The following is a 21,658-nucleotide window of genomic DNA, read 5'->3' on the forward strand; positions in this document are numbered from 1 at the left end:
AGTAACACAGAGGCAGCCGCATTCCACAGTGTCCACATACTCAGAAAAACTGGTGAGCTGGGGGAGCCCTGGAGGGAGGGCGCAGCCCTCGTTTTTCTGCATGTAGGGGCAGTGTTGCAGGAAAAGCGGACTTCACTCCCCTGTGAGCCTCAGCTGCCAGTCCCCGTACGTACGTTACGCCAAGTTCTGAGGAAGCCTCTGGCCAGCTCTGAAATCATGCGGGCTCAGAGTCTGCACGTGGCTACTTTTAGCCCTGTGCCGAGTGCTGTTTACTCAAAGCAGTGAATGGAACACAGTGTTTTTACATGAATAAAGTCCTCCTCCTAAACACACTGTATCAAAATGTGTACGTAATTAGTAAGGTGCTACGGCATAGTACCTTTAATGGAATTACATTGCTCGGTGTCATTATGTTTCTTAAGCAAGCCTTTTATTTTTTGTCAAGGAACACTGAATTTAATTTCACATGCTCTTAATGATGTAGAGCTCTCTGCAGCTTGCTCGGGGCCTGCCAGTGACCTTAGTGGATGCAGGGACAAACCTCTTCACACAATACCATTTTACAATTGCGTTAGAGTTAACGCTTAAAATGGGAGAGAATTTGCAGGTGAGATACGTATGAATAGTAGCATTTTACAGTGAAGGCCAAAGATCAGAAACTGCAGGGGAGGATATGCTCCTCCATAAATCTTGGACAATCTTATTTTTAAATTGCTAAAAGAAGAGGCTCATGGTTGAAAGAGGGCACATGTACTTTAATGAAAGCAATAGATTCTGAACATAAACATTTCTAGAGACATGGATAATATGAAATCTGTCAGAACTGCAAACCAACGTGCTGTTGTCCTTAGCTCAGTTGTCTAGGACAGAAATACGTAAGGATGTTTTTTCAGAGACCTCTTGCTCTAAGAGGAAGTACATACATACAAGGGAGAATATTCTGCTGCGAATCTTCATAGGAAAACAAGTAACTCCAAAATTGACGATCTGATCAGAAATATATTGACGGCTCACCTCTCCCTGGTCTTACAGACCCACCTTTTTGTATGACGCAAAAGAACTGCAGACAATGGATGACGTACTTAAAATATTTATTTAAAACTTTAAAATGTATTTCATAATGTCTGCCAGTGCCAGATGCAAAAGTAAGCATAAGCTTAAGTCCCAGTGTTTGACACAGTGATTTTTCAAGGTTTATTTTAATACAAGATTGTCACACGGGGCTGGAAGCTTTAAAACATCACTGAGAAGTGTTGGACTGAAAGCCAGTGTGATCTGAAGACAAGAGTTCTGGATTCTTCCTCAGCAAAACCCGTTTTTTAGCTTAGTGTGTCTTGAACAAAGATTTTTGAAATACATTAGCAAGACTGTTTGATGAGGAAATGATAAGCTACAGGATTTTTTGCAATAAGCCTCAGTTGTGTTATAGTTTTTGTTACCTTATATGCAATGGAAATAGCACTTCCGCGTCCATCTTCAGTGCCAGGTAGTTTATTCTGTGCTCTGATTTTCCAGATAAGGTTTCAGATAGCCCATAAAGACGCAACAGTACTGATGCTGGTGGGAATTTGCTGGAGAATTTTTCTGGTAGAGCACAAATTAAAAAAATGTATGTGTTGTGTCAGTGTCATATGTCAATAATCTGGGGTTGGTTTGTGAAATTTACTGTTTTAACTCCTGCCAGCTGCAAAACTGTGTTAATGGGAACATGATCCAGCCTGTTTTTATCAAGGTGTAAAAAATGAACTTCAGTGCCTGGAATGGAATGAGAATAACATATAAATAGTTGAATAAAATATTTATTTATTCAAAGACATAATTGAATCAAAGAAATATTCTGATTTCCTACTAGTTCTTGTACAAATGTATACTAGATCTATAGATTACACAATAGACTGTATTTTAAACAATGACAAAGATTTTTTTTTAATTAAGTTATAGAAGCAAGGAACATTGAGCATCTAAATTAATTAGATCTGCTGTAGCATGATGTTTCCTAATGATCTGATGAGATGAATTTATCATGTTGCAGCCCCACCTTCATGCATTATTCCTCTACTAAAACCACATTAAACGCTTAGAATCCAATGTGAGAGCAGAATGTTGACATACACCACAGTGTCAAAAAAATCCCTCCAAACTTGGAGGCAGTTGTTCCACCACCACCCCTGTCCATTTCTCCAGGACTGTGATCAGCTCTGTGCCACCTCTGTGGGAGGTGGAACTACACAATGACACTTTCACAGGTTCCTTCAGCTGGCAAAATCACACAGTACCACACAAGACTGCCTCCTTGGGATCCATGGGGACAGCAGCTGAGATGGTAGTGTTAAAGCAAATAGCTGAAGGAGAAGACTCTAACTTTCACACAGAACAAAGCAGCTTACCTGGGCCTAAAATCAAAGCTCCTCCCTGCTGAGCTGGGTCTCCTTGAAAATCAAAAGCCGGGCCAGTCATTGCTCTCCACAAACTCCTAATGCTTCCTAGGAGCATGTTTGATTTCACATGAGGGCTCCGTGCTAAACAAAATGGAATAATACTTGTTATCTAGAAGTATAAAAGTATAAAAGGAGATCAACAAAATCGAACAGCTGCTATGAATAGTTTAGAGTTTCCTGATTACCAGTGTTTTGACAAAATACAGCCTAGAAGAGCCCATCTGGTGGGCAACTCACTTCCTATGTACACTGTGATCATACCATCTTATCAGTGCATTCCTGTTTTGTTCTGTGTAAACCCAAACAAGGTGAGAAAATTCTTACCTGATACATTATTATCTTCACCTCTTTTCATGCCAAGCGTTTTATAAATTTCCCTTTGTGGATCTACATACATTTCGTGTGCATACCCAGTTAAACTGCAAAAGGGCTGCAAAATATATGCATACGAAATAAAGTAATGTTTTAAGGTTAAGACAGTAATTAGTTAGGATCTACTGACAGTGGAAAAAAAATACTCGCACATGTCCCCTGCCCCCAATTTGGAAACCTGTGGATTCATCATGTTAAATTAAAAGTCAAAAATTTTTAGCCCCGAAGCTTTTACTAAAACAAAGCTTCCAGCGAAATCAAGAAAACATGTTTCCTTAGCAAGCCCCAGTGGTTTTTAAACTGAAAGTTTTTATTATTTGCTTTATTCATGTACTATTAGAATTGCTCCCAGAAAAAGAATACTGTCCTCTTTTTTCTGTGGTTGCAGATGACCATCTTTTCACTCAGAGCAAAATCCCACAATGCAGACCATTAAGACACAATAGAGGACAAAATGTATTTAATGACTATTTTATTTACCTTGATGTGATGATAAGATGACTGTCCAATAACGATAAGCCTCACATTTGCTTCCTAGAACAGAACATGTGTATTGAAACTGTCAGGAGGAAGTCGGTGTTTCTGCATGGTTCCAAAGCATTAGCAGAATCTGGTGTCCTGAGTTAACAACCACAGTGCACTGAGTTAAAATTATTTGAAATTAATATCACTTACATGTTTGGAGCCTGCACCTCTGTCTATCACCCACAATTAGCAGCTACATTAATTTATTAAGCAAAAAAATATTTTTAAAGATAACTCCAAAGTTACATATGTGTGAACTTTTAAAGTTTTTCTGCAGCATTAGTACTGTCATCTTCAATTGACTGCAGCCTGCTATGATCTTGGAAATTCAAAATTTCCATTCAGCTGAACTTGCATCTAAAGAAGCAGCATGCAAATACTGGTGCACATGTCTGATTTACATATACTGATGCTCATTAATAGAACAAAAGTGCAACCACGTGTACTGCTGTCTTTTGCAAGTGCAACATTAGGCCTAAGTCTAAAATAGAGGCCAAAACTTAAGTTCCTCTAGATGCCAGTAAACCAGTTAATAAAATGTAAGGTTGTTTTAATATTATGGTGTAGTACTTGCCTTTCCCATATGGAATCATTTTGCTTGCTATGAAAAGAAGCCCTCCTAAAACCCGAATACTCACACTAAGAAAAGCACAGGCAGTTTGATTCTTTGTGTGCGTTTATCTGAACGGCCAAATTAAGGAAATGTCATTCTGAGTTACACTGATTGGGCAGTTTAGAATAATGTGTCCTGAGGAGGGGAGCTAGCAAAGAAATTGCCCCTTTTCATCCCCAAGTTCCTAGTCCGTCCAGGCTTTCTGCCAGCAAGGAGCTGAGTCTCTGTCATCGGCTATGCTGCTGTTGGGAATAAAATATAACAGAATTTCAATCAGCAGCCTAGAAGAGACAGACTGACTTTCCACATTTAGCAGGGGATCATTGTCTTTCCTGGTATCTCCTACCACTCAACAAATACCCATCCATAGCAACCCCTGCCCACTCCATTTCTCCTTTCTGTCACTATGTCACTCCTGTTTGTGCAGCTGCCTGGAGAACAGGCCACACAACTGATGCAGCTTACAAATAACCATAGAGAAAGAGACTATTTTTAATCCAGATCAATTTTCTGATCTTGTTCCATGCACAACCATCGGTCAGGCCTACCGGCATAACAGAAAGGGCAGTAGTTAGTTAGTTGTCAGGAGAAGACAGCTGCCCAGGCTGCTGCTGCTACCAAAAGAAATCCCTGTCAGATGTTGTCTAACTCTTCAGAACACACCAGAAAAAACAGCACAAGCTCATGGGGTGGGGAAAATAATGCTGCTGTAAGAGAGCATGTAGTGCAATAAATCCTTTCCTGTGTCTCCTAGGCAGATACATTATGGCTATTGTAGCCAAAAATGAAAAAGCTAACTTTCTTCTGAGCCTTTTTTTTTTTATTATTCCTAGAAGGTTTAAGCCTCATGCAAACCTGCAGCAGGACATAACAAATCTGCTCGACCACAGAAGCCACATGTACATATTAAGGGCAGAGTACTTACTTGTAAAAATGCCTTGGGGACTTTTGCCAGGTCTTCTACGTACTCCTTACAGGTGTAACATAGAAAATTCTGCAACATAGCCAGTCGGACGTGTCAGAAAGAGACATAATTGCATAGCAATGAAGCATCAGATTCTGACTTTGGGCACAAGCCATTTTGGGAGCGATCAGGAACTGGGAACAGAAAAGAATGAAGTTCTTCGCAGTCACCAAATTTTGATTAGGATCCTGCTTTAATCCAAGCCTGAACAAGGACACTGGGCTTGGGGCCTCGCTAGTATTTTTATCTCTGGATATTTTAGGAATGGAAGGGCTGGCTTGCCAACTGGGAAATCAGGAAACTCGGTACTCGTTTCCCTAAACAACCCGGTTGAAGAATTGTTTCCTTTCAGGTAAACACTGTGCCATTTTACCAAAGAAGGGGTGGGGGGTGTTACAAGCAGAGCTGAACTGCTTGACATTTCCTCCTCTCCCTGCTCCAGCCGAGCTTGTGCAAACTCCGCGCCGCTTTCAGAGCCAGGCCGGGGCCCCAGCCCTCCCCCGGCCCCTCGGGCCCCGGGTCGGCGAGCCGACCCTCCGGGCACGCGCTCCCTCCTCACCCGCACGAACACCACGATCGCTTTTTGCTCCCCGTACAGGGCCTGAAATGGGACGCTCCTCCCGTCTGCGTCCACCACCAGGCAGCGGGCGGCCGCCCGCAGCTCCCCCGCCTCCGGCCGCTGCCTGCGGCCCGGCGCCCGGCCGACCTGCTGCGTGACGGGGGGCGCCGGCGGCCCGGACATGGTCCCGGCCCGGGCCCGGGCCCGGGCTCGCTCCTCCCGCTCCCGCTCCGCCGCCTCCCGGCCCGGGAAGGAGAATGAACAGGAGGAGGAGGGAGGAAGGCGGAGCCGCGGAGGGGAGCTCTTGGGCCGGGTGGCCGCCGGCAAGCGCCGGGGCTGGCTCCCCTTGCCGGCCGGGAACCGGAGCGGGCAGCTCCGCGCCCCGCGCCTCAGGAGGAGGTGTCGGGCTTGGGGCCTTTGGGCGAGGCGGGAGCGTCCCCTGCCAAAACGGCCGCGCGCAGAGGGCAGCGGGTGCCTGGGGAAGGCAACGACACCAAACGGAGCCCCTCAGAAATCGCGTGCGAGCAGCAGCAGCGACGACATGGCACAGTCTCAAGGTCAGGGTTCGCTTTGCAGGTTGCCGCGGCATTTCAGAGGACTGTGAGCGAGCTACAAAGTTCTGTTTTCGAGGAACTGCCGAGCTGCTCTAACAGAAAAAACAAACCCAGTTTCCTTATTGAAGTAAAAGCACAACTCCACGGGGCCTTGGCGGGTGAATGGCAGAGGATGCTGAGCCGTGCAGATGCTCGTGTGAGCATGTGGAGTGCACACAGGAATGAGTCAACGGAACAGGTCTCCCTAAAGGAAGAAAAACACGAGGCAGTTGAAGAGTGCCTTAGTCTCTTGGATTGTTGTGTTAGCTGAAAGCTTATGAGGGGGAGGCCACTTCCATTTTCTTCGTAGGCAGACAAAAAGAACTATCAGAAGGAGTAGGAGTCATGGTATCTCCAGAAGTTATTATCTTTTATGAAGCGCTCTAATAGTGTTCGTTTCAGACTCTCTTGGCAAACTCTTCCCGTGTCTATAATGTCAATGTTATTCAAATTTATATCCCCTGTACTTTGGTTTAAGCCCATTGTTTATATATTACCAGGAACGAGCACATAGAACAGGTTAATCCCTTTATTGCATTGATTTTTCAGCTATGCCCAGACTATTGCTCTGTTGCCCTAGACTTAATAATCTCACTTTTTTACAACTCTTTCTTCTCATACGTCATGTTTTCGTAGAATTTTTAGAATACAGATTTTGTAGTTTCTTCTGGACTTTCTAGATGGTTTCTGTCATACCTGAACTTCAGTGCCTAAAACGAGACACGGTATTTTAGCGAAGTGTTAGGTTTTCTTCACATCTTGGGTCTACACGTCCTCTTAAACATGCTGGCGTTGTGCTTGTGCTTTTTGCACCAGCAGTTTCACTGACTCCTTTTCGGCCTGAGAGCCACTATCACTCCCAGCTGCTCTGCTCCTGACCTTCCCTAGAAGGCAGTGCATTAGCACCATCTCTCTTGCAATGCTCAGTGAAAGAAATTGTCTCTAATGTCACAATGTCTGAAAAATCAAGTTAGCTCTGTATAAGACGTTTACACAGGATGATACAATATAGTTGGCCCTCCAGCTGGGATACCACCCAGCTCTGTTTTAAACTCTTGCCAAAAAGACCTTCGGTGCATGCAAGGTGCTTTGTGCTGTGTCAACGGCAAAGACAAGTCAGCTCTGCATTATAAATAACAGCATGAGGGAAAGTGATCCCTGGCTGGTAGCTCTTTACAGGTTTCCAGCACATACACACAGGTGAAACTATGCAGCCACTAGTATGCCCCTTTTGTTTCAGTAATGAAAGGTTATTTCATGACATGGATCGAGCTTGTGGCTTCCCCAGTTTAACTGTGAACTGTGATAATACTACTTTGCTAAGCTAGCAAAGGAGTGTTTGAATGTTAGCGAAGCACTTCTTGTGTATTTGCCTGTGGCTGGGTGCTTCAAGGACTAATCTTGCAGCCCAGTATGCCCTCACAAATACTTTGATTTAAAAGGCAAGGAACTCAAATTGGCAAAGGCTTTCTGAAATTGTGAAACTTACACTCTGCTAAGTAGGAATTTGGGCAGTATTAATTCCCCATTGTTGTTGTCATCAGGTTTCTTTTTTCATTTAACAGATAGCTATATATTACACTGTCAGCCAGATTTCTTCAAGTAGCAGCCTACAAACCAAACATGAGCTGTGCAGCATTGCTTTGCAGCCCCTCAGCAGTATTGATGGGAATGGCCTGCCCACCTTGACTACTGTAGGCCATAGCAAAGCAGGAAGAACTGGTCACTTTCGATGTGCTTTGGTCTTCGTCTTGAGGCTGAAGTGGGCAGGCTGTGCACAGAACCTTGCTGTGTTACGGCTGCAGTAAAACCACCAGGTAGCATTGGGCAGGGCCCAGGGGCACAGCCCAGCACCTGATCATCAGTACAGCTTGGCCCAGGACCCTTGCTGTTGCAGCTGGAAATCAGAGCCTGCAGAAGAGGCAGCCGTACCACTACAGGGGATCTGCTGCCACAGCCTCTGCGTGGGAGCACAGATAGGGATGACCCTGCTGATGAAGAGTTGGGCAGGGTGGTGTCACAAACTCAGAGGACACTGTCCTGGCTCAGTATGTGCATAGCTAACCTTGTGCCTAGAGTCCAGAGTGCTCATTTGAAAAGGAATCTCTGAGGAGCCCAGCCTGTCTGGAAGAGCTGGTAAACTTTCGTACTAAGCCAGTCAAGACTGCCTGCAGACCTTGCTCTTTGATGCTATTTGGCATCCTTATACTAGCTGAAGAAACATACCCTTAGCACCTGGTTTCAGCAGTATACAATAGAGAAATAGCAGCTTTCTTCCATGGGTATTTGCCAAAGCATTGTCTAAAGCCCCTCAAACAGCACGGTTCTAATTTTTGATTAAGATTCTTAAGTGTTGCTAGAATACAAATATAAATTGCTGTCACCCCTAGTGTTTCAGAGAAAGAACAGAGGCAAAGGCAGTTGAACACTGACATGTCGTCTGGATGAGGAATTGCTCAAAATTAGAAGTCACTTTTGAAAGCCTGTCATTTATGTATGCTTAACAAAAATACAGATATAAGTTCCACTGACTTAGATGGAAAGAAAGACTCTGTATCTGATTATATTCTGGACAGTACTGACTGTCTAAAAGTGCAGTCTACTAAAACCACAAAATTCTTCAATGCTAGCTGTGATTAGGGAAACCTCCCCTTTTTTCCCATCTCCTTGTTATAGCTCTTAAATACAAAGATGTTGATAACTTAAAAACCATAGTCATCAGAGTGATGTCTTTTTCAGTGTCTTAAGGAGAATCAGTTAGTACATTGGCATTATTGATGTAAGATTCAAGATGCAAGTCACTTTCTTCTCTGCAGTGCAATTTACAGATGTAAAGAGAAACTTAGCTAATATTTAATTAACCAAGGGTTGGGTTACTTTGTGCCGTGGATAGGAAATTCAGATTCCTACCGTTTCAAGAGGAAGAAAAATAATTACACACAGATGTGGAATAATTTATTTGTTCTGTATTGACTAGTGAAACAAAATACCAGCAGTAATTATGCATCCTGATTTCCTTTATTTACAACAGCTGAACAAAATATCTGTCAAAAGAGGTGTGGCGTGTATCAGCAGCATAAACACTGTCTGGAGTATGTGGTGTGTAATTGTAAAGTGACATGTTATTATCAATTTACTGCAAGATGTACTGTTTATTTAGCAGGAGTATATTTGTTGTTCTTGTTTATCTAACTATAATTTAGCTAGAGGTAACATGGTTATTACTTATCAGCTAAAAATAAATTAGTGTTTACAAATCCAGAGTAAAAACATCACGCTAAGTATTGGTTAAAATTGAGTTGTTTTTAAACTGTTGTAATTAAAAAGCAGTAAAATATGTACTGTCCTGTAGATAAGAGGCTTTTTCCTTTATGACTGCCTTTCATGTACCTTGATATACCAGGGGTACACTAGACTTCTTGGCATAGGGTGTTGGGACTGATTCTTCTGATCAGCAAGGGCAGTCATTTGCAGCCTTGAAAGTCGTGTTGCAAATGCTGTCCTCATCTCCATTTTTTCTGCCTGGTGTATGCTCTCTGTCCCCTGATGTGGTTTCTCTTCAGCTTTACTTTCTTTTTTTTTTTTTTTGCTGAGGGAGGAGATAATACAGTTTCAACTTGCCTAAGTTTTGCACTTTGCTTTTTCACTCGTTTTAAAAATTATTGCAGATTATTTCAAGACTAAGTGATTTGTAAGTCTTGTTGCAGCATGCTGCAATAAAACAGTGATTAACTGTTGCTTCACAACACAAATAATGTAAATGTAATTAAAAATCTACTATAATAGTTCAGTGATCATACTGACATATGAAGAGAGAATTTTTCTCCTGTTATGATTGGTGTATTTAGTTTTGTAATACAAAACCTATGAGACAGCAGTAACTACAATCTTTGCTACACAGCGAAAGGTAACAATATTAAGTGAAACGCCCACACTTTGGTTAATATAGCCTCAAGGCATGAAGAAAGCCTTTAATGCATTTAGTAAGAGCTCTCTGTATTTGATGTATTTCTGTTTTGCAGCTACCTACTCTGTGTACTGCAAATGAAAAACAGAGATGACCATCTATATGTCAAGAATAATAAATTATATGTGAAGAGGCTGTTTAGTTGCCTTAAATGCCACTGGTTTGAATCTTTCTTTAAAGAACTAAGAGGAAGCAAGTCTCGCACCTGAAAAAATCACTACTTAAATAGATGAGACACAGTCAAAAAGCAAATAAAAGATATGCTGCAATCCCAACTGGCCAAACAGAATTGTCCAATATCTCGTTATCAATAAGGTCCTTAGAAGGTAAGCTAATTATCTTTAGTGTTTAAATTATAGTGTAAACTAGATCAGAGGATTAAGAGATGAAGAATGTGAAGAAAAGCAGAGGTGATCTCATGGAGGGTTCACGCCAAATTAAGCCTTGTTATTTAAGACTCTTGTGCTGGTGTCCTACAAGGTAAACGAAAACTTTCTTGGAAGCTTTAGATATTGGTCCTTCTTTTACTTTGAGCAGAACAATCTAAAACTTCCCTCCCCCCTGCCCCTCATTCTACTGTCTTTTTGCCTCTGCGGGAAGAGCATACTGTAGGAAGGTTGTAGCTCCCAGCTGCTAGTTCTATTTTCTGTGTTCAGAGAAGGCTGGGTGTGTACTTAGCAGTGGATTCAGTTCAAATGGCTCTTTTACATATGGCAACGTTGACATTTAGCTACATTTAGGAATTCCCTTCTTGCGGCCAGTGGATGGCATAATATATTTGCTGCAGGCTAATAACTTGAGCAAATTTTAGCACACACTTTAAACAGATCTCATTTTTATTTCCTGGTATATAATTAAGAGTAGCATCACTTTAACATTAGGCATATCTCTTGTCCCTTTTTGCTAGAGGGATTAATTAGGAACCCAGGCCAATTCCCATATAGTGGTAGACTTTATTTTTTTTCTTTTTTTGCAAGCACTTAAGCTTGACTGACTGCTCATATCCTGAGGACTACAAATCCATGACCCACGTCCACCCTCCTCCCTTTCAAAATGGCTAAAATGTGTTGCCTAATTATCTCTTATTATTGTGTGTCTCACTGAGATGATGTACGTGCCAAACTTGGATGAAGTAAACCACAGGTTTCAGGTAGTAATGCCTTCCTGAAGAAATTATTTAAACACAAAAAAGGAGTCCAAAGGTAAAGCGTCTAATGGCCATCATGTGAACCCTCTCTCAGGAACTTTAGAGATCACAGCTTTTGAGCTGTCTCTCCTAAGAGGGCCTTTAAAATCTTCTCCAGTGGAGATAACGTGTTTGGTTTGTTAACGATGAAAAATTCCACCACAGGCAGTAAAATTCATGCTAGAGCTGAGGCGAGGGCCCAGCCCCAAAAGCCTTTTGGGTCTGGAGTTTGTGTGGTTGTCAGCGTGAATCCTGCACTTGGTGCTTTAAGAGCTGGTCCTCGGCTTAAGGCTCAAGAATCTGGGCCCTGCTGTATCTTCTAGTGTTTAAACAAGAAAGCTGGTTTTCTTCCTGCTGTTTGCATCATAATTATGTTATTTGCTTCAACAAATATGTCAGTCTGCTTCAGAAGATTTTTACTTCTTAATGAAACTATTCACTCTTTCCTTATTTTTCAATTGCTATTTTCAATTCTTTTTATACATACATTTCTAATGCAGTCATTTGTTTATGCACAAAGCGAGCAGTAAAAGTAAAGAACAGAAAAAAGGGGGGGAATACAAATATGTTAAATATACTTTAGTTACAGGCAACCATAAATAAAAATGTGTGAACATATCAGCTAAAATACAACTTCTCTAACTGAAACATCTGTAAATGTAAAAAAGTGTTATCTTTCTTTGCAGATTGGTGAAAGGTCATTTAATTTATTTCCAGTTTATGTACTATTGTTCTGTTACACCATCATCTTTCATGTTATAAGTTAGCATGTGCAATATCCTTCTGCTTGCAGCCAAAGATTTTGTACATAAAAGCAGAAGAATAAAGTACACAGGCACACACAAAAAAGGGAAAGAATTATAAAGGAATGAAAAATGGCTGATTACATTCTCCTCAAAACTCTATTAATTTATTTTTTCATTTTCCTCATTGTTCCTCTATAAAATGTTTGCAACAATTTTAACTTGGTTTCCTTGATGCTGATTTTCATGCACCAACAATTTGTTAAAAGCAGCTTCTGCCATTTTTGCATAGTACATGAGTCCGATTATTTTTTCAGACTGAATTGACTTGCTCTTGTGCTCCCTCCAGAAAGAGTGATCAACAGCGATTGTTTAAAAATTCTTGTTAGGCACTTTAGCATTCAAGCTGCCGTCCTGCTCTGGTTTCCAAGGTCCTGACATAGAACTCTCAGGACTTCAATATAGGTTTGATCATATGAATAAATTAGCTAGGTATCGTAACAGTCAATCTCTAAAACATTTGTTTCTATGCTGCTGCTACCATTAATTCTATAAAGGTAAATTCTTTAAAGAAGCAATGGTTGTTGTTTGAAAATATTAGATGAGTGAAGAAATCTGACAGTCCAGGTGGGATCAGTGCAGTGTCTGCAATTGCCCTGTGAGCAGGAATCACTTCTTGCTAATCTAATTTTTGTGTCCATTTCTGAGTGGTTATAACCACTGTTGCTTCTTTTAAATGAAAAGACCATAAGACAGAAAAAATGAATCGGAATTGTTTGGGTGATCTTTGTGGATCCCATCCTACTTCCCTCCTGCTGCTTAGTAGGCTGCTAATAGCTAAAACAGAGGAGTGTAAGTAGGGATTGTGTATATATCGATGTATGTATGTATATATACATTTATTTATTTATTTAAACAAACGTATAAAATGGCTTTTGATTGGTTTAGACTGTGGGCATATTTATTCCACTCTAAAAAATCTTCTTCAGGAAGTATGATCCACTTGGGAGATATATGTGTAATTATTCTTTTTCTCTATAATCTATTTTTCACATGGGCGGGGGTGTGTGTGTAGCTACTTTGGAAAGCTTCTTCTGTGGCCTATGCCTCTGTGTCCTCATGGCAGTGACTTTTGAATAAGAACTTTAATAAGATATTTTTTAAAACCATACCTTTAATTATTTTTCCTTGTATATCTGTGCAGCTATATTCTAACTAGATCATTGTAATTCAGCCTCTGTTTCCAACAACGTAATAAGGAGCTTGTTCACACTTGAAAGTTAATTCTGATTAAAGTAGATGTAAATTTAATTTCTCTAGCTATTGCTGAGTAACTCCACTCATGGATGTGCTTATTTGAACTCTGCTTATCTGAAATAACTTTCAAATAATGAGACTAAATCAGAATAAGGGATAATTCTGCAGGAAAAGCCATGTAAAAGCATGAAGTTGTTCAGAATATCTATACCTCATATTGTGCAGAAGCTGTAAGAAGTATTTTACTGGGGTAGTATTTTAACTTTCTATGGGAATTTCAGGTGATAAAAAATTCTGAAGTCTCTGTTGTTATCTCTGATGTCACTTAGATAAGAGAGCTTTTATTTAATTTGAAATTGAAGTAAGGTGACTGCTTTCTTTGAAGAAAATTGATGGCAATCTTCTAGAGTAAGTTATTTACTGGGTCCCAGCTGCATAAAAAAAAGCATGAAGATCAGGGTGTCAACAGCTGTCTTGCTCTGCCGAGTGATGGATAGACAATTCTTTGCACAAAGAGGGTGACACTGTCCGTCTGCAGTCTTCCACAGAAATTTAAGTATTTTAAGAAAAAAGAGAAGTCACAGTTCTAAAGAGTTAGAGTCCTAGAAAGAGTTTTCCCATGTAAAAGGGAAAAGCTGTCTGTTGTGGGTGTAAAAATTCCATTTTCCTGGGTGCACCATCTCCTTCAGTGTATGGTTGAGGCATTTGTGGGATCTAGATAGTGGCTTGCTTCTAAGTGTAGCGTGCCACAAAATTTGGTCGTACTACTTGCAGGATATACTAGAACTTGCACTGAAAGGCTTGTAAAAGATGGAGGGAATGGGGAAGTAGTATGTCGTGAGTGCAGAAGTATCTCATATTAGTTCTCCTGACTGAATCACAAATGTCAACCTGAAATCACAAGTTTTCATTAAAAAGTTACTAGTTCTGCTTCTGTAACAAACAGAAGCTTGAAGATGGTACTCATGTGTCTAAAACTTCAAATTCAGAGTAATAAGGTCCCCAAATGTGCCACCCTTGAAAGGATTCTGGATCAAGAGATACCTTTATTTGAAACTGGCAATACTGAAGTTACCACTGGCCACCTCTTTCTAATGCTTCCTGTAAACACTGCGATGTTTAGTTTGTCCCGCTTCAGATCAACAGTGCATGGCCTGTACTTGAAGGGAGGAATGTGGTTGTACCACTTGTCTCAAGTCTGAGTGAAATAAAAGCACTTTTCCCATTGAAGCTGCAGCATGACCTTGTATTTTCCTCTCCAAGGAAAATATTTATTGACATGTGGTCTTCTAAAAGTATGCACAAATACAGCTCAGCAGTCTAAGATAAGAGGCAAAGCAGTGTACAGTAAACAAAAATGCGGTGGAAATTTAGGTTGACAGAATGCAATTGTGAAAACGTGATTAAGTCAGAACTCCAGGGATAACCTTGTTCACAGTGCAATGGAGATCTCCAAGGACTGTGAATTCTTCAAATATAGGTTTAATACTGCAACTTAAAGACACTGCTTCCAACAGTTCAGCCTGGCACCCTGCTGGCATATTATGTCACCTCAAGGGTAAGGATGCTACTTATGAAGGCACTAGTTCACTTGTGCTAATGCCTGCTACCTAGAAACAGATGCTGTTTGGCAATTATTTGTTACCTTAAAAAGAAGAAAGCATACAGAATACATTTTATATAACTTACAATTAACAGTCAGATTTAATAGTCTTTCAGAGGATTGGTATATATAGCACTTAATGGAAACAAGAATTTGTGAAGCTGTAGTGCCAGGAATGAGACAAATCCATTATCTCTGGGTTTGCAGGAAAAGCCAGTGGGGGATCCACCTCTCATGTACCCCTCACGTGAATATGTCTCAGCTGCAGGCTCCATGAGTCTCTTCCTTCACTGAATAATGTAACAGCATCGTGAGTCAGTGGGATTCCACTGGGAACCAGCTGAGGTGGCATCACAAGCAAAACAGCCATGATTTGGGCAACTGAGGCTGGGATTTTATACTAATGTTTTTTTTACTGCCAATCTTTTCTTCTTACTTGTTTTCCTCTATTCCAGTGTGGTTTAGGCATAGGTCACAGTCCCTTTTGGGGAGTTTCTGCCCTGGCATATATTCTCTGTGAGCCACAGTCCTTTTGGGACTGTCCCTGCCCTGGTGGTGATCATCCACGAGCTGTAGCCCCTCAGGGGTGTCCCTATACTAGAGCATGTCGCCTCTGGGCCACAGTCCCTCAGGGCATCCCCACTGTGGTACAGGTTCCTCCAGGGGCTGCAGTCCCTTCAGAGGTGCACCTCCTCTGGCATGGACCGTCTCTGAGGAGCACATGTCCATCTGTGCCCTCAGCAATGTCCCTGTAAGTGTGGCTCCTCTGTTTCTTTTTTCCCATCAGCTGCCACTCTTTCTTAAACATGTCTGAACAGAGGCACCATGCGGTTGTTCGAAGTTTTGGTGTATGGTATGGGGTGCACACTGGTTTCAGTTTCAGAGTCAGCTGGAAGCAGCTGTGACTGCACAGGGCAGCTAACGGATTCCTCCCTGCAGGGCACCCTTGCAGCTGCTGGCTACAGAAAACCTGACGTTTGTGCCCAATAACAGCTGGGTGCAGTTGCTTGGCGTAGCATGCTGTGCCCCTGCAAGACCAACTCTTACTGAGTGGGTACCCAAAACATCCCAATGTAGTTCAAGGTCTACCTAAATAGCAAACTCTGTTCTGCTGCCTTTTGGTTTGTTTATCCTGCCGTTGTGTGTTGTTAATTGATATCTGTTAAATACTTAAAACTGAAATATAGATCAGTTGCACTTCTGGTATGTTAGTAGCAAAGTCTCATTTGAAAATGGCTTCTCCTCAAGGATGTCAGTGTCCACTGGATGCAACAGCTGAAAACAAAGGAACAAAAATTAAAGCAAATGGAATTGAAAGTGAGGCTATTCAGGAATTAAATGTGTTAAAGATTTGTCACAACACTGGCTTTCTTTGAAGGTATCTGCCTTCTATTACCAAAGATAAGTCTTGCAAAGCTCTGAGTTAGTATGAAGACTGAGGAGATGATTTCTTTCATGTTTAGCTTGCTGGACAAAAATTGTTATTCTTTATCACAAGAAACTAATGACAACAATCCATCCCTGTGATCATCACCTCAGCAAAGACCGCTGTAATAATTTATATCTGAAACTTGTGCTAGGCACCAGCTTTACCTGATGTAAATGCTGCAGTTAATTTTCTTTGTATAAAAAATACACTACCAGCAGGTTGCTATAGTTCCCAGGATACTCCACAGTCTCTTATTTGACTTCTAGTATAATTCAAGAGCCCTTAATCTATTTTTCTTCATTTGCAGCTTGATGCAAAAGCTGTGCTCTCAGGAACCGCATAGTTAGAAAGCTCTGGACAGATGAGGAAGGTACTTGGAGGAGGTCACCTGGCTGCAGAAGGAGCTAATGGATGAAATAAAAATGAATTTAAACTGCAATTTGCAATGCTTACCTGATAGGAATTTTTTTTTTCTGTGTTTTTGCAGACAGAATCATATTAATAGAAAGGTCAGGAGTGAAAGAAATCAGCAAGCAAATGAGAATTTGGACATACTTGGCTTAAATATCCACAGAGAGCAGGGTCCACTGTGAAGCATTTGTTGAATGTTCTAAAGACTTGAAAATGTGTAGGAATTGTGGTGATGACTGCCTTACAGCAAGCAGAAATAAACATAATAGTACTCTTTTTAATTGTTAATTAGGCATAGAAATTTAAAAGGAAAATGGGATTTTTTTTTCTGAAGGCTGATCACAGGAGCAGATTTTTTACTGTTGGGAGAGTCTGAAGACATCTGGGTCCCAATAATAATTAACTTTGAGAAACAATTGGTCTCAACAAAATGACAGTCATGCTGGTGCGTTTGCTTTTCTGTTCTTCTTGGCTAGTGCGTTTTGTTTTCTGACTTGCTTCTGTAATAGCAGTAGGGGAGGGGGTCAAGCCTGTTCCATGTCAGGCTTAATTTTGACTTCTCTTGAGGCTCTTTTATTGGTTATGAGTTAATTTTAAAAATATATTGTGTAGGTGTTTAGTAGCCTCTACAGAATGTGAGTATGGTTTCTCTTAAATGGGATTTTTAAAAATACTTAATCTGATTTCCAAATTGAACACCATTTTGAGTAGGAACAAATGAAAATTTGTTGGAAAGGCAAAAGGTCTGGAGTGAAATTAAAAAAAAAAAGTTCACGTGGCATTCTTAGGAACAACCATCTTAGGACCTGTAACCCAACCAAGGGTGGGCTGGGGAGGATTGTCTTTACAAGCCCCTTTAAGTACAACTTCCTTTTAACAGCCTTTTGAATACGGAGGAGCATGTTCAAGCGATCAGCTGAATGCACTTTTACAGATTAACCACTTGGTGTCGTGAAAGCATAGCCCAGCATTGCTCAGATGTTGCGGTGTCAGTCGGGCTGACTGGCTAACGTTATGTATGCTTATTTTAAGATTTGGGTTCAGCAAAAGGCTGGCTTTTCTGTTTCTTTATTCCTAATTGTCTTTTCTCTTTTCCAATCTTTGGCTTTTCATTATTAAATCATCTCCCCCCCCCCCCCCTCCCGCCCCCCCAATCTTAATCTTGCTCTTCTGCTGCACGTTTTGGTTTGGTAAAATGCTGGTAAAACCAAATCCTGCTGGAATGTGTTTGGCAGGAGTTGTGTGCAAGAAACACAAGCCTTTCCTGGGATATTTTCTGTGCTCAGAATTTGCCCCCTTAATTGCAGCCTGAAAGAATGAATCTTTAAAAGAAGCTCTCTGAGCTTAAAATGATTTGTACAGGGGAGTAAGGAAGTAGGTTATGCATCTACTCAAAAATTAACAAAACTCCCCACTGTTCTAATTAAGGAAAAGGATGCAATAAACTGAGCAAAGAACATCAAGGACAGCTAGGTAACAACCTGATGTTCCTTTTAAGGATTTAAAGAAGCTTGCAGGGGGTGGGGTGTTATTTCTTTTCTGTATTACATTGTTTCTTACCTTTGTACAAGCATTCAGCAAGACACTGAACAATCTGTCTCCATCCTTCCCACTTTATGGACATCTTACAAAGCCGTGGCAGCGAAAGTTTTGCTATCTTTGTCCTGGGAAAAGCACAGTTCATGTTGCAGCCAGTTTCCATGCACCGTGCCTGCTTTGAATGTGGAAGGGTGAAAAAGAAAGCAAGGAACACGTCTGATCAGCCAGGTGGAGCATGTAATACAGAAATATGGAGTAATATACACATTTCTAGGCAAGAACATCCTCTGGAGAAATATGGTGTGTTATATTTCATGTATCTCAAGTTAAAACACAGAGTCATATCTGATACCATGGTGTCAAGGCATTTTAGCGTATATAAAATCTAGGTCTGTCCCCAGATTTAACTGCTTGAGTTCATCTTTGAAAGTATTACAGCTTCTTAGAAGTCCTGGCTTCTCCTTCAGACAGAGCAGAACTTACTCTGAAATGAAGTAGGTTCAGCTGTATACTCAGTTGTTTTCTACTTGTTTAGTTAATTGTAGTTCAGGTGCTCATGTTTTTGTGCCAGTACATGTCAGAGAATCCACAATTCACTTCAGATTTGTGCAAGTTCCCCCTGCAACAAAAAGTAAGTTGTGGCTGCCTCTTCAAGGAAGCATTCCTCAGAAGATACATTTTTCTAGTAACAAGTTAAATTTAGGCTGGGATTTACTGAAGTGGTGATTTGGGGAAAACACCCTCTGAGAGCAGAGGCGCACAACACCAGAAGAGAGTAGATCCTATTAGCTGTAGTTTACTGTGGCTAAGATGAATACCATCTGAATGATGGTTCTTTCAAGCCACAAGCAACCCTGTCAGAAAAACATTTTGAAAGGACACTAACCCACTTTTGAATTGATAACTAGAAGCTCTAGTGAACTCCAGAAAGTGAAGTCGTCTGACTCTACTGCAGACTGATGCATTAGTTGTGGTATTTTTCAGAAAATGGAAGGAAAAAGTGAGATATGCTAATGAGGATTGTATGTTGTTGTGTATACAGCCTTTCTAGTTATGTAAATAATTGGCTGTCACATCACCTGCTTGCTATCTCCTAGCTAAACATACGCATTTAAGCCTTCTGATACTTTAGTGCTGTAATTCTTTGAAATCTAATGCAAATATATTTAGAATGCAAGTATAAGGGTATGAAGCATTGTGGCTTACAGGGAATTTCCATATACCACACTTTTAATGAAGCTTCCTATCCATTTCCTTCTCAGTTCAATTGATCACCCCAGCCTTTGACATGGTCTTCTGGTACTTGGCAGCTTTTCCTTTTTCCTAAATCAAAATTGGCCTGTGGGTATCTTAACCATTTGGATGTGGAAATCTCATTTTCTGTCCTCCACGGCTGTCAAAAATAGTCCAATTTGGAAAAAATGTCTGGGCTCCTTGAAATGAAGAAGAAAGAAAAGGAATATGTACAGCTACAGAATAATCTTGCACTTATTATATGGCATATCCCTGTCACTGCCCTGACTCTTTACACATCCGCTCTGAATTAGTTTAAATAGTCATTAGCATTCCACACAGTGCAGCGTATAATAGGGATTGCAGCGCTGATTCTAGGCGAGTGGCAACGTGAACTTCAGGGGGTTGTTTAATATTCATTGTACACACTTTGAAAAAAGACAGAACGTGTTTTTCAAACCTCACTGCACATCTGTGCATCGTTGCATGCGTATTGTGGGCCCTGGTGGCCGCTGAACAAGCCGGGCCAAATCTGCCCTCCATTGCACTGTTAAAAATCTGGATAAATTTCATTCTTTTAAAAACAGAGGTACCCTATTTACACCACTGTAGCAGAAGGCAGATCAGGCCTACTGTTTGTTTCTGGCTGCTGTGATCGGCTGATAATCTGTGCTTAATGATATTACAGGCCTATAGGGGTATGTATACAACAGTCTCAATTCAATTTGCTGGTTTTAAATAAACACACTGCACTGAGAGTCTTCTTAGGAAGAAATAAAAAAGAAAAAGGAATGAATGCTGGCCTACTCTGATTTCAGAAAGAATCTTTTGGTAGAGCTTGTTGGTCCCTAATCTTCCATGTTCTTCTACATGCACCTGCTCCCCCAAGAGCCTCTTGCGCCCCAGGGTCAAAGCCTTAGATCCTCTTGGATTTTCTTGGCTGTAATGCTGGGTTTCTGGGTTAAAGTTTTGCATGATAGTGTATCAGTTTACTTAAACTACTTCATCTTAGGAGCTGCAAGATCATCTCTTGCTGTGTATATTCTGCTGGATCTTCTTGGAGAGTGCTAGAACCAAGCCCGGTTCTCATGTACCAGAACACATCACTACTTACAGAGGAGCTGTGTGTCAGGTAGTCCGATAAATTGATTTTTTAAAAATTTATCCTGAGTTACGTGGTTCTGGTTTTTCTTTTCTAACTTTCTTATTTTATGTTACACAGCATTGATACAATTCTTCCTATAGCTACAGAAGTTTCAGGGTTAACTTGATATTGAGCTGTATTTGAAGGAAACTAAGATATACAAAAATGTTAACTGTGGTAAGTAATTTTTGTTTGATACCGTATGTCTGTTGTCAGTAGAAATGATGCTAATAAAGCACCTATGAGCTAGGATTCTTTACTTCATGGCCCTTGGTATTTAGAAACAGAACATTTCTCAACTGACTGTAAATATGGAGAAAACTTTTATGCCAGCTATCATCGATAACTAGTTCACTGTGTAAGTATAATGTATGATGGTTATAAGAGGTGCTTTGTGAATATGGCAAAGATGTATTATTTTTAGATACAGCTTTTGGAATTAGGGGAATATATTGAATCACCTTTATACAGTGCCTGGAAAACCAATCTATTTTTCTAACCTCTGCCACCACAGTTTATAAGAATTGGTGTTTATAACACTTCATTCTGAATCACTGACATTACGTGACAGTATATTTATGCTTTCAATGATGCTGGTAACAAATTTGCTCAGTTCATAATGTAGGGGTTTTTTCCTGGCTGCCAACACAACCTGTGATCTGAATTCTGAGCATTTTTCCTAACTTCATGGGCCCCATCCTGCTTGGTAGCAATGACAATCTTAATGAAGGTGTATGAGAAAAATTAGGTTATATGACTCCCACCTTGGGGCAAAGGCTAAGGAAAAACACTGTAATAAAAATCTGAATGGAAAACATTATATGGATAAAAGTATATGATGCAAGATGTAACTGGTCTGTACAGAATTGCAATCAGTGGGTGCAGCTTAGACTAGGAGTTTGATGACATTTAGATACAGTTGATATATTTTCCATAAGTACATGCCACTATTAGCATGCACTGCACTCCTGGCATTTCTGTTTGTGGTTCCGAGTCTTCTTGCTTACATGAAACCAATTGAATAAACGGTCAGTAAGCAGCTACTGACTGTCTGTAGTACTAAATGTGACTTGCAAGCTCTT

At 40.8% G+C, this 21,658-nt stretch overlaps 1 protein-coding gene across 1 annotated transcript; it reads right to left on the minus strand.

The window, feature by feature from the left end:
* Window positions 1-1,074: 1,074 nt before the first annotated feature.
* Window positions 1,075-5,778, minus strand: PRXL2C (peroxiredoxin like 2C). The gene is made up of 6 exons (XM_064438829.1): window positions 5,472-5,778; window positions 4,874-4,942; window positions 3,291-3,344; window positions 2,763-2,868; window positions 2,388-2,519; window positions 1,075-1,755 (listed from the first exon to the last, which is right to left on the minus strand). The coding sequence occupies exons 1-6, from the start codon at window positions 5,652-5,654 to the stop codon at window positions 1,628-1,630; spliced, it is 672 nt and encodes a 223-aa protein (XP_064294899.1). The 5' UTR covers window positions 5,655-5,778; the 3' UTR covers window positions 1,075-1,627.
* Between the last annotated feature and the right edge of the window lie 15,880 nt (window positions 5,779-21,658).

This window comes from Phalacrocorax carbo, chromosome Z, assembly GCF_963921805.1.
Source record: "Phalacrocorax carbo chromosome Z, bPhaCar2.1, whole genome shotgun sequence".
Lineage (NCBI taxonomy): Eukaryota > Metazoa > Chordata > Aves > Suliformes > Phalacrocoracidae > Phalacrocorax > Phalacrocorax carbo.